Below are 12,714 nucleotides of genomic sequence, written 5' to 3'. Positions count from 1 at the left end.
GGTCAGTAGAATTGCTGGGGGTCTGTGTGTTGTGGTTGTGTTATGCAGGGTATACAGGGGCTGCACAGGGCTAAGTCAGCAAACTCATCCCTTCCCTTTTTCCCATCCCTTGGTCAAACTTGATGGGCATGTGTCTTTTTTCAACCGTACTAACTATGTAACCTTTGCCTAGCTATGATTCTGGTATTACAGGCCCTAAAAAAAATGGCCAAATTATGGTCCCCTAAAACTGGCCCAAGGTGGCCATAGACATTACTTGTTGGCAGATCCAGACAATTTTGGATATATCTGCAGATAATCTACAGGGCCAAGTGGTTGTGGGTGAGATTAGTATCTTTATCCTGCTGTGCCATGATGCAAGGATTGTTCAGTCGTTTTATTTTTTTGCAATTGCAACATGACATCCATGAACAGATCTTTCCACAGACATACAGGATTTTTCGCATGTAAACTTGATTTGTATTTTGGGCAGTATTAAAGGCTATGTACTCCTTTGAAATCATTTTTTTTTTTTTATAATGATAAAAATGTCAGTCAGCGTGTTTGGTGCAACTTTCATTCAAAATACTTTTTATTAACCCCTTAACGACCGGCGTATAGTGTTTTTACGTGGCAGTGGTCTCCGATCATATTTAACCCTTCAGATGCGACGCTCAATAGCGAGCGCCATATCTGAGTGATTTTAGAGGAAGGGGGCTCCCACTCTCATCCCACTGGCATCCCCCCGTGCATCGCGGTCTGCCGATGGGTTCTATGGCAGCCTGGGGGCCTAAGAAAAGCCCCCAAGTCTGCCTTTAGTAATTGCTTGTTAGACCATGCCAGAGGCATGACCTAACAAGTGCCTGTCAGTTTTAGGCCTCATTTACACGAGCGTGTGCGTTTTGCGCGCGCAAAAAACGCAGCGTTTTGCGTGCGCAAAAGGCACTTGACAGCTCCGTGTGTCATCCGTGTATGATGCGCGGCTGTGTGATTTTCGCGCAGCCGCCATCATAGAGATGAGGCTAGTCGACGTCAGTCACTGTCCATGGTGCTGAAAGAGTTAACTGATCGGCAGTAACTCTTTCAGCACCCTCGACAGTGCATTCCGATCACCATATCGAGTAACCTGTTTAAAAAAAAAGAGGTTCGTACTTACCGAGAACTTCCCGGCCGTTGCCTTGGTGACGCGTCCTTGGTGACGCGTCCTTGGTGACGCGCCTCTCTTGACATCTGGCCCCACCTCCCTGGATGACGCGGCAGTCCATGTGACCGCTGCAGCCTGTGCTTGGCTTGTGATTGGCTGCAGCTGTCACTTGGACTGAATTGTCATCCCGGGAGGTCAGACTGGAGGAAGAAGCCGGGAGTTATCGGTAAGTCAGAACTTTTTTTTTTTTTACACGTTCACGTATATTGGAATCGGAAGTCACTGTCCAGGGTGCTGAACCAGTTTAACTCTTTCAGCACCCTGCACAGTGACTGTCTCCTGCCGGGTTCGGTCAAAACGAGTTCGGCCGAACAAGGTAAAGTTCGGTTCGCTCATGTCTAAGACACTCCGTTCGGATGTTTGTAAACAGAAAAGCATGTGGTGCTTTTCTGTTTACATTCAGTTTGACAGCTCTTGCACGGATCACGCAGTTCGCACGGAAGTGCTTCCGTGCGACCTTCGTGGTTTTCACGCACCCATTGACTTCAATGGGTGCGTGATGCGCGAAAAACGCACGATTATAGAACATGTCGTGAGTTTTTTTCAGCGCACTCACGCTGAGCAAAACTCACGGACTGTCTGCATGCCCCCATAGAGTAATATAGGTGCGAACGACACGCGTGAAAAGCATGCGCGTATATTACGCTCGTGTAAATGAGGCCTTACACTGACCGGCAATAATACACTGCAATACCGAAGTAGTGCAGTGTATTATAATAGCGATCAGAAGTCTGCACAGTAAAGTCCCCTAGTGGGACTAAAAAAAAAGAAAAAAAAGTTAAATAAAGTTTGAAATAAATAAATAAATGTTGCAAAAAAAAAAAAAACTAAAACCCCCCACTTTTTTCCCTTACAAAATACTTTATTATGAAAAAAAGTAAAAAGTTACTCATATTTGGTATTGCCGCATCCGTAACGAACCGAACTATAAAACGATTACATTATTTAACCTGCACGGTGAACGCCGTAAAAAATATATTAAAAAAACAACGCCAGAATTGCTGTTTTCTGTTCATCCTGCCTTCAAAATAATTTGATAAAAAGTGATGAAACCGTCGCATCTACTCCAAAATGTTACCAATAAAAATTACAATTCGTCCAGCAAAAAACAAGCCCTCATACAGCTGCATCGGTCAAAAAATAAAAAAGTTCTGGCTCTTAAAATATGGCGACACAAAAGCAAATAATTTTGAAAAAAATTCGTTTTTACTGTGTAAAAGTAGGAAAACATAAAAAATCCATATAAATTTGGTATCGCCGCAATCGTAACGACCCGCTGAATAAAGTTATTATGTTATTTATACCACATGGTAAACGGCGTAAAATTAAGACGCAAAAAAAATTGCGAAATATCTGATTTTTTTCCAGTACCCCACTAAAAAGTTATTAAAAAGTTAATCAATAAATGATATGTACCCCAAAATGGTGCTATTATAAAATACAACTTGTCCCGCAACAAAAAAAAGTCCTTATACAGCTATGTCGATGCAAAAATAAAAAAGTTATAGATCTTTGAATGCGACGATGGAAAAACTTACAAAATTGCTCGGTTTAAAATACGGTACCTTCGGTATAAAAATATTTTTACTTTTTGAGATACAGCTGCTTTGTATCCTGTATACAGAGCAGCTGTATCGTACGCTGAGACCTCAATCCATCAGGTCAGCAGCACTGACGGGTTCAGTCTCAGCAGCTTCTGCGTGTCTCTGATATCAGATCTAAGTTCAGTCCCGCGTACCTGATGGATTCAGGTTTTAGCGCATGATACAGCTGCTCTGTATACAGAATACAAAGCAACTGTATCTCACAAAGTAAAAATATTTTTTAATAAAAAGTAATTTAAAAGTTGCAACAATCACACTGATAGACTATTAAAAAATAAATAAATAATGATTTCAAAGGTGTACATGTAAGAAATCCTTCAGTACTGCGATACATGCAGCGTGACACTGCGATCAAACAGTGATCTTCGCCCTTGCGACCTGTGCCGTGGCCAATGGTGCGGTGAAGTCCTAGCCTAAGTGTTCTGACCAATGAAGATTTGCCTTGGTTGGAATCAATAGTTTTTCGCACCATAGACGTAACAATTAGTACACTTATTATAGTCGTTTAGATTGTTAACATTAATCGTTACAGCAGTTCACACGTCGCGGACAATTTGCGTTTTTGTTGCAATTTTGCTTACTCAGCCAAGAATTGTGTCTATTGTTCTTTGTGCTATACAGCAAACTGTATACAGTAACTTTTTCTGCTGTTCTTCCTTGTTAGAAGAAAACCTTTACTGATATATATCTGTAGTTCATAATAAACTACGTAGCATATGTTTCCATGTCGTTATCGTTTGTGATCTTTACTGCGGATTCTTAATAGTTAGCTGGTGCTCACAGCTGGAAAATGATGCGAAAAACAGAAGTATTATCCAGCTATGAGGAGGAGGTTGCCAGTCCCTACATCCGCCCTACCTGCCCTCGGCCTGTCTGATGCTCTCCCCTCCCCTGCTCTCAGCCTCATCCTACAGATCTGCCTATGCTGTCAATCATGCAGCAGGAGCACGGCCGGTGGGCGTGGCCTCACTGACAGACCTTTGGGTCGGTTTCCCTGATGACAGTAAGGTTCCCGCCCCTGCATGCTGGGGATTGGACCCTGCTCATTGGTGGGCGGGACGCGGGAGTACGGCCGTTGTCGGTGTAGGTGTAGCGGAGGCGGCGGCAGTGAGGGACGGATCTGGGGTGACAGGATGTACGGGGACCCAGCTGCGACCGGACACAGCATGGAGACTGGTGTGTGCAGTGCGGCGCTCAGGGGATAGAGCTACACGGAGAAGGGAAGAAGTGAGTGACCGGTAGCCTCAGCACGGAGTGTGTGATGTGTGAAAGAGGCTGCAGGGGGGAGCTGGCAGCCATGCAGGGCAGGGTGTAGTGCACAGAGGGCATGCGTGTGTATTGAGCTCTGTGGGCCCTATCTATGCACCTCACACGTCCCTCTGACCACAGCGGAACAAGTCGTAGACCTGCAGCAATGTACCTCCCGAGGATGCTGCGCTATCCGGCTGCTGAAAGGGTTAATACATGCCCTCTAATATCACGTTGTGTCCTAGAACGTCCTAGACGGCGGATACGGGGGTCACGGGCTGCGTATATGCCTCGTATACTGGCTCAGCCACTGTACACACTACCTTCTGAAACATTGTGCACTGTGGATACTGTCACCCGCACTGCTTACCATGGCAGTGCCTAGTCTCCGGAATATTTCTCGTAGTGTTCCCCTTTAAGCAGACCTTACATGTGGGATTTGTCTTCTCCCGTTTCATAGTTGTAGTCCTTTTATCGGAGGACACGTTCTGTGTGTCCTGACGGTGCCAGTCACTGGCTCTAGTGTTAGAGGTTGGACATTGGTAAAGGTTTGGTGACGTGGGCTGGCACCTGTGTATGGAGCTTCATATGGTCCTTTCTTGTGGATCGGTGATTCAGATAAGATGTATATATTAGGGAATTGCTATTCATGCACTTTCCTAAGGTAACACTTTCACTTTACTAAGGGTGAATGGCAGGAGAGTTGGCAGTGCCTACGTTGCAGGTGTGCTTCTGGTGATATGTCCCCCACCCACGACGCGGAGATATAGGATAAGATAGTCTGGGAAGGTGCTGCCTGAGGTGACTCTCTCCTCAATCGTCCGGGCGCTGTGTCGTGGATGGAAAGAGGGAGCTGCGGATTGTTTTCAGTTCTGTTGACCTCATTGGAAGAATAAGGGTATGTTCACACGGCAGCGTCTGTAACGGCTGAAATTACGGGGCTGTTTTCAGGAGTAAACAGCCCCGTCATTTCAGCCGTAACGGCATGTGCAGGCGCTTGAACGCCGCGTCCATTACGGACGTAACTGGAGCTGGTTTTCCATGGAAAACGGCTCCATTTACGTCTGAAGAAGTGACATGACACTCTTGACAGCGACGCGTAATTATACGCCTCGTGTGAACAGACAAATGTCAGCCCATTGCTTTCAATGGGCAGATGTTTGTCAACGCTTTCAAGCCGTAATTTCGGACGTAATTCGGGGGTTAAAACGCCCGAATTTTGTCTGTAAATAGGCCGTGTGAACATACCCTAAAGTGACCAACAATAATATATGTATATACTGCCTAACATTGACTCTCACTATATGTAGAAAACGCAGGAAATACTCGTGTAACGGACAGCAGAAATAAATACATTTACACTTCAGCTGTAGCTCAATAGTTAAAATCCCTTATGTAGTATTATAAAAAGTCTCCGTGTAGCCCTGGCATTATGTAATATGGCACCCTGATAAAACACAGAGAGCGAAGACGTAACAGGAACGGTAGAACAGTGAAGTCATTGGAAAGATAAACCTCCGTAGGGGCGCATTAGAGGCATTACATGCACCCAGTGGACTTTACTACATAAACATCATGCATTATCCTGTATTACTGTCACAGTACGGAAAGCGTTAACCACTTCTTGTCATTTACCGTGAAGAGATGATGTGTCATTTTCCTGTAAGTCGTATTCTCAGTGATTGGCGCCTCCTTCACATAGACTATTTTTCTCAGGGCATTTTTAACGTGCATTTCTTGTCTGGCATTGTTGAAGTTCTAAAGAGAAGCCAATAGGAAAAGCTGTAATAAAATGCCAGATCTAGAGCATTCTGCGTTGGGGGGAAAAAACGCCACTGACCCCACAAATTACACCAACGGAAATGCTATGTATATAGCTCCTATCACTATAGACTTTAAAGTGGCATTTGGCTCCAATGTTTTTTTTTAACTTAAAAATGCTATGAAAACACCAGAAAAAAATGCAGCAAAGGGCTGTGTGTGAGTCCAAGTCAGAGTGCGAAGCCGCTGGGCACCGCATAAGTTAGATTTCAAGTTATTCATTGATGTCCACTAGCGGCTCTTTGATACTTGTGTGTGTAGGCCTGGGGGGACTTTTCAGATGTACCCTTGATCCATTACTACATGACAGTTCTAATTTTTACAAAAATGTGGTGAATGTTGCAGTTTAGGATATGTTCACACCTGCGTTGTTGTGTTCTGTTCTACTCAAAGGAGCAGAACAAGGAAATAACTGAAGCAACGGTTCCATTGTGCAACAATCGCCGCTGACTGATCCCTTTGGCTTTAGTGGGTTCCATCGGGGTGTCCGTGATTTTATTGGAGATAATTACCGGGTAATCTCGGCCGGATCGGTGACTGAGACCCCTAATGGAGTCTCCAACGCAGAGGTGAACGAGGCCTAGGATTCCTCAGAATGCAGTTTATTGTTAATGTATTGGAGACACTTCACATCTAAAATACAAAAACCACAGGTTCTCGCAGAGTTGTTCACTGTTTATTCAGCTACTAATTTGCCTTCCGTTTCTGGGAAAGCTGGATGATAACCAATACAGCCGCTATTACAGCTCGCCCAGGGGATGACACCCAACTTTCCTAGAAACCGCTATAACAAATAAATTGCTAGTACAATCTTACATAAAGAGTACCTTCAGTTTTCGCTTTCTTTTGATTTCCAGCACGCAGACCTCCCAGGTCTCCATGACATGTCAAAAGATTACCAGGAATAGCGGGATACTGAATGAGATCATTTCACAATTTTTAGTTCATGGAGTTAAGGGGGGAAATGCACTTGAAATATCATTGGTGAAAACTGCTATTAATGAGTTGTCCTTGTGATGTTTACCTCATGAATGAGAAGTGTCTTCCTGGTCCTTGAGGAAACCCTTTTCTAAGGGTCTATGCTGCAATGTATACAGTATATACATGTTCTGGTTCTCTGTAGAGCCCTTTGAATAGTAAATTGGGCCCTGGGCTGCAACAAAAGTAGGTTCCCCCCGCTTGTCAATTTTAGACGCATTTCATCATACATAATACTATCATATCGCCCTACTACCATATACAGCCTACATAGTACCACCATAAAGTGCCCAAATAATATGCAGTATCAAAATAATTTATTAAAGAGCCCACATAATACTGCCATATAGTTCCCAAATAATACTTAAATTCCCCAATAATACCACCATACACATTTTAATAATACTTGGGGGTTCTAGTTTGCTCCTGGGGTTCCCATCCTCACAGGCTCCTTGGTAAATGGGGGCCCTGGAAATTGCTTCGTTTGCCAGCCCCCTATATCCGGTCCTGAATGGATATTCAAAGGCAATCTGCAGTTTAAAAAAAAAAAAATTTGGGGCCTTATTGGTAGTCATATTAGCAAATTAGTGTGACGGTAGAAACTTTAGGGTAAGTTAAGGGCTTGACTCTCTTTGACCTCTATATTCTCCTATAGGTAACCTTGTGCACATTTTTCTACCTTCTGACATGTCCCATGTACCATATAACTCATTGGTGACATTTGTCTTTGACATGTCAGAAGAAAGAAATGTGTGCACAAGGTTATCTATAGGAGCATATAGAGGTCAAAGAGGATCAAGCCCTTCACTTATCCTAAAGTTTCTGCCTTGACACTAATCTGCTAATATGACTACCATGTCAGGAGAAATGTGTGCCCCTTTTTCAGTGATTTGTGGGGAGTAAACAGACCACCACAAAGGTCCTTCTTATCTTCGCTATAGCTGTATACTTGCATAGAGGGTCACTCTAAAATGCTGTAAGTACTAGGAATCATCAGGATAGCTTTCTTTCAGACGTATTAAGATACACTCATAAAAAAGTTTGCACATTGAATTGGACTGTCATTTCTGAGACCTCTCATCTATAGAGTATAAGTGAGATGCTTCACAAGTAGCTGTATTTTCAGTTGTAATTTTAGGCATTGTGAGTAAATACCAGTCCCCCAGGATTAGATTTATACCATTACATGTACTTTCTTTACTGTTAAATCCAAACATTATTATTTGTGCTTTTCAAATAAATTGACAAATATCAAGTACTGTAGAGGAAGGATTGGGTTATTATAAGATATTAACATGTGAATAACTGACATCTGTTGTTCAAGAATTCATTTATAGGTGCTTACAGACATAAAACTAAAAGAGTACCGGACTACCATCAATGACACATGTTTAGGCTTCTACTGTAATAGGAAAGTACCCTGAAATATTCCAATGCCACTTGTCAGCTATGCTATGTAGACTGAGGCATGCTCAGCACTGTCATCTCAACACACACACACATATACACTATACACATTACTTATCACACTTGCATCTAATTAAAGGATTATTCCAACTTTATAAAGTGTAACCAGACGCCAGGGACACACACCGATCCTGAGAATGAAGGAGCCGCAGAGGTAATCTAGCAGTGCGTCCCCTTTATTGTTTCTCCCTGCGCAGCAGCGCCTTGCCACCCACTGTGCAGGGAACTGCAGCTCCGTGCAGAGCTAAGTGGCCAGGGATGCCGCTGTTCAGGGAAAACTTAGTAGGGGACACACCACTAAATCAGCTCTGCGGCCCCACTATTCCTAGGATAGTTGGGGATCCCAGACGTCAGACCGCCACCGATCATAAAATGATGACATTTCTTATCAATGTGCCATCAATTTATAAGATGGGAATACCCCTTTAACAAAACTAAAATGAGGTACATGACATATTCCCTTTAAAGAGGACCTGACACTAGGTCCTACAAAGTGAGTTAGTAATCTCACCTAATAGCCGCTGTGTCTAAGAGTCCAGCGGTGTTTGTCCTGTACTTGTGCGTCCCCCTGTTGCTGAGCTATGGACCCCTCTTTATTTAGCAACCAATATGGAAATGTACCGCTAATGATTATTAATGGGCGGGGCTAACACTGAGCCTCTGACGCTGACCTATCAGCATGAGGCTGTTTACTCCTGTCTTTAGGAAACAGCCTTACGCTGATAGGTCAGCGTCAGAGGCTCCGTGTGTATCTCTGTGACAAACTGATCAGCGGGGAGAACAATAGTGAAGCAGGGCGCCCTGTATGAAAGCCGCTGTGCCATGGAAGATATAATCGGCAAATTTACCTGCTATTAATGAGTGGCATCACAGCGACTGTCAAACAGGTTCACTCATTTATACATTGAGCGTGCTCGCATACTGCCAAGTATTCTGAGTGGGTCACAGCCGGCGTGGTCTCACACGATGACGCTGGCTGAAGACGGTCTTTAGGAAACAGCCTCGCTCTGATAGGTCAGCGTCAGAGGCTCAGTGGTAGCTCCACCCATTAGGAATTGCTGGCAGCCAAACCCACTTGGCTAGCCAGTGGGTCATTTCCATATTGGTTGCTAAATAAAGAGGAGTCAAAAGCTCAGCTACGGGGGGACGCACAAGTACAGGACAAACACCGCTGGACCCTAAGACACAGCGCCTATTAGGTGAGATTACTAACTCACCTTGTAGGACCTAGTGACAGGTCCTCTTTATGCAAGATCTAAATTTAGAAAAACTCTGAAAACAAAACACAATCTCCTCCCCACAGTGTCCTTGCCCCCCTATATTCATTCCTTGTTGTGCCATGAGCTCACTGGTATTTGAGGTGATATTTTAGATCGGTGGTTTGCATGAATTGGCAAGTAAAGTGTTCAGTAGCTGCATCCTGTTTCTGAGGAACAACCATCATATAAGAAACACTGCTGTGCAGGAAGCCGTTGATCGCTGTAGAGAGAACCAGTGCTTATAGACTTTTCATGATCAGGACAGCAGTGTGATGCGATTATGCCTTCTTTTTTTTTTCTTTCTCATTCTACCTGAAATGGGGACTTTTTAGACTACTGGGAATTTCACGGTCTACTTTTGACTGTACTAGTAATATAGGGAATTCCCCTGTAAATGTTAATAGCAATGTTCAGCTTCATAAGCCTTTACTGAAACCTCCTTTGAACCCGTACTGATAGGAATGTAACTACTAATCTTATAGAAGTTATACTGTGTGGTTCTTTGTTACATGAAACTTTTCGTGCTCAACCATAGCACCAGACTTTCCTTTTATTTAAAACATATTTTCTCTGTTTGCCTTTTAGATAGGAAAGAAACGGGCAAAGATCTGAAGGTGAAGTTGCCAGGAGTTGAGCTGGAGATGTGAAAGAACGTCATTATGTTGTGTGTAAACAGAAGAACTGAAAGTGCCCTGTGCTGCCAGTCCAAGCAGTTCCATTGATGCATTCCCAGCGCTGTGTAAATAGAAGCATACCTTTTTCCGTTTTTCATCGTTGATACCTAGAGCAGACATTACAGAACCACTGTGATGGTGCAATGAAATGAGGCTCCGAAATGGAACTGTGGCCACCGCGTTAGTGTTTATCACTTCTTTCCTTAGTCTGTCCTGGTACACAGCCTGGCAAAATGGGAAAGGTAGGTCGTTGGACTATTAAATTATTCTACAGTACTACCAAGAAAAGACTATGTATACCCCTTCTTGTCATAATATATATTTCTGCACAGTGACGTACTATAAGGCTACATGTACACGTTGCATATTATGCTGTGGAAAATACGCATCAATACGCAGGAAAATCTCAGGTAAAAAACGCACCTAATCGTGCGTTTTTCAATGCATTTTGTTTTTGTGCGGTTTTTACATTTTGATGCGTTTTCGGTGCGTTTTTATGCTGTGGGTTTTGGGGCGATTTTTCCTCAGCACTAGGATACAATTCGCAAGCAGAAACGCAAGATAAATTGACATGCTGCAGATTTTAAAATCCCCCCCCCGCAGGTAATTTTACGTGCGGAAAAATACTGCAGCGTGTACATGGGATTTCATTGACTATGCTACTATGGGGGGATGGAGCTATTTTATAATTTCACAGGTCTGCCCTGTGATGAGATTTGTGCCCATGGCAGGTAGTCCATGTTCCAGTCAATCGTATTGCTAGTATAGCCTAATTCCTGCCTAATATTTCGTTATATACAGGCTAATGTACTGTCATATAGACATATTCCAGTGCATTTTAGTAAATAAAAAAAAATAAACCTCAGTAATCAAAATGGCTTTGTTTTTTTTTAAAAACTGAAAAATAGACCACATTATTATTTTAAGAAAGAACTAAAGTTTATTAAATATACATTGTAAAACCCCAAATAACATGGACATATACGGACCAAATATAGACATATCTGGTATTTTTTATAGCAACCTGTACAATAAGTGTTATTATTTGACTGTCTATGAACAGCGTCTTCTCTATTTCCCCTATAATATAAGTTAATAAATGTAATCCAAAGTGGTGTGTAAAAAAAACTTATCACTCCTATTGCAAAGAATGTGAACCCAGCTGTACTATCTAGAAACCTGTATCCCATAACAAGAAGTGTGTGTGGGTGTGTATATATATATATATATATATAATCCCTTGCTACATTAGAATGTAGAAATAAAAGAAGGAAATATAGTACATAATATAAGGTTAGACATGTTTATTTGTTTGAGGCAAATGTTTTTGTTTTTTACAGTTTTGCGTATAAACGGAATAATAATAAAAAAGAGTAGTGTTCAATATTCTTCTATGGGAATATAATAATAGTACATAATATACAGCAAGAGTCAGCTCACACTGCAGATTTTGCGTGGTGGGTCCCGCCTCGGAACTATACCTCCTCCTATTGACTTCAATGGGAGGTTTGGGCGAATCTGTCCGAAGATAGGGCAGGACGCTTCTTTTTCCCACAAGCTGAAAAAAATCAGTTAGCGGGAAAAAGAAGCATCCGACTCCCATTGAAATGAATGGGTCCCGCAGCAAAAATTCCATAGTGTGAGCAGGGCCTTAAAGATATTCATATTCATATTTAAAGAGGCTCTGTCACCAGATTTTGCAACCCCTATCTGCTATTGCAGCAGATCGGCGCTGCAATGTAGATTACAGTAACGTTTTTATTTTTAAAAAACGAGCATTTTTGGCCAAGTTATGACCATTTTTGTATTTATGCAAATGAGGCTTGTAAAAGTCCAACTGGGCGTGTATTATGTGCGTACATCGGGGCGTTTTTAATACTTTTACTAGCTGGGCGTTCTGACGAGAAGTATCATCCACTTCTCTTCAGAACGCCCAGCTTCTGGCAGATCACGCTGTGACGTCACTTCCCCAGGTCCTGCATCGTGTCAGACGAGCGAGGACACATCGGCACCAGAGGCTACAGTTGATTCTGCAGCAGCATCCGCGTTTGCAGGTAAGTAGCTACATCGACTTACCTGCTAACGCCGATGCTGCTGCAGAATCAACTGTAGCCTCTGGTGCCGATGTGTCCTCGCTCGTCTGACACGATGCAGGACCTGTGAGTGACGTCACAGCGTGATCTGGCAGAAGCTGGGCGTTCTGAAGAGAAGTGGATGATACTTCTCGTCAGAACGCCCAGCTAGTAAAAGTATTAAAAACGCCCCGATGTACGCACATAATACACGCCCAGTTGGACTTTTACAAGCCTCATTTGCATAAATACAAAAATGGTCATAACTTGGCCAAAAATGCTCGTTTTTTAAAAATAAAAACGTTACTGTTATCTACATTGCAGCGCCGATCTGCTGCAATAGCAGATAGGGGTTGCAAAATCTGGTGACAGAGCCTCTTTAAATCACGTGTAAAGCATTAAAGTTAC

The 12,714-nt window shown here is 42.9% G+C and overlaps 1 protein-coding gene across 3 annotated transcripts in view; it reads left to right on the top strand.

Moving 5' to 3' along the window:
* The first annotated feature begins 3,828 nt into the window (after positions 1-3,828).
* MGAT4A (alpha-1,3-mannosyl-glycoprotein 4-beta-N-acetylglucosaminyltransferase A) overlaps positions 3,829-12,714 on the top strand; it is a 75,170-nt gene continuing 66,284 nt past the window's right edge. For 2 of the 3 annotated variants that reach the window (XM_075852620.1, XM_075852618.1), the window contains exons 1-2: positions 3,829-4,014; positions 10,146-10,476. In XM_075852620.1, coding sequence (XP_075708735.1) covers positions 10,383-10,476 — 94 coding nt within the window. In that variant the 5' untranslated portion in view covers positions 3,829-4,014; positions 10,146-10,382. The remainder of the gene's footprint in view (positions 4,015-10,145; positions 10,477-12,714) is intronic. The other variant, XM_075852619.1, reaches the window with a different exon arrangement.

This window comes from Rhinoderma darwinii, chromosome 2 (genome assembly GCF_050947455.1).
Source record: "Rhinoderma darwinii isolate aRhiDar2 chromosome 2, aRhiDar2.hap1, whole genome shotgun sequence".
NCBI classification, from domain to species: domain Eukaryota; kingdom Metazoa; phylum Chordata; class Amphibia; order Anura; family Rhinodermatidae; genus Rhinoderma; species Rhinoderma darwinii.
The sequence above is the reverse complement of the archived record's forward strand: the minus strand, read 5'-3'. Positions and strand labels throughout refer to the sequence as shown.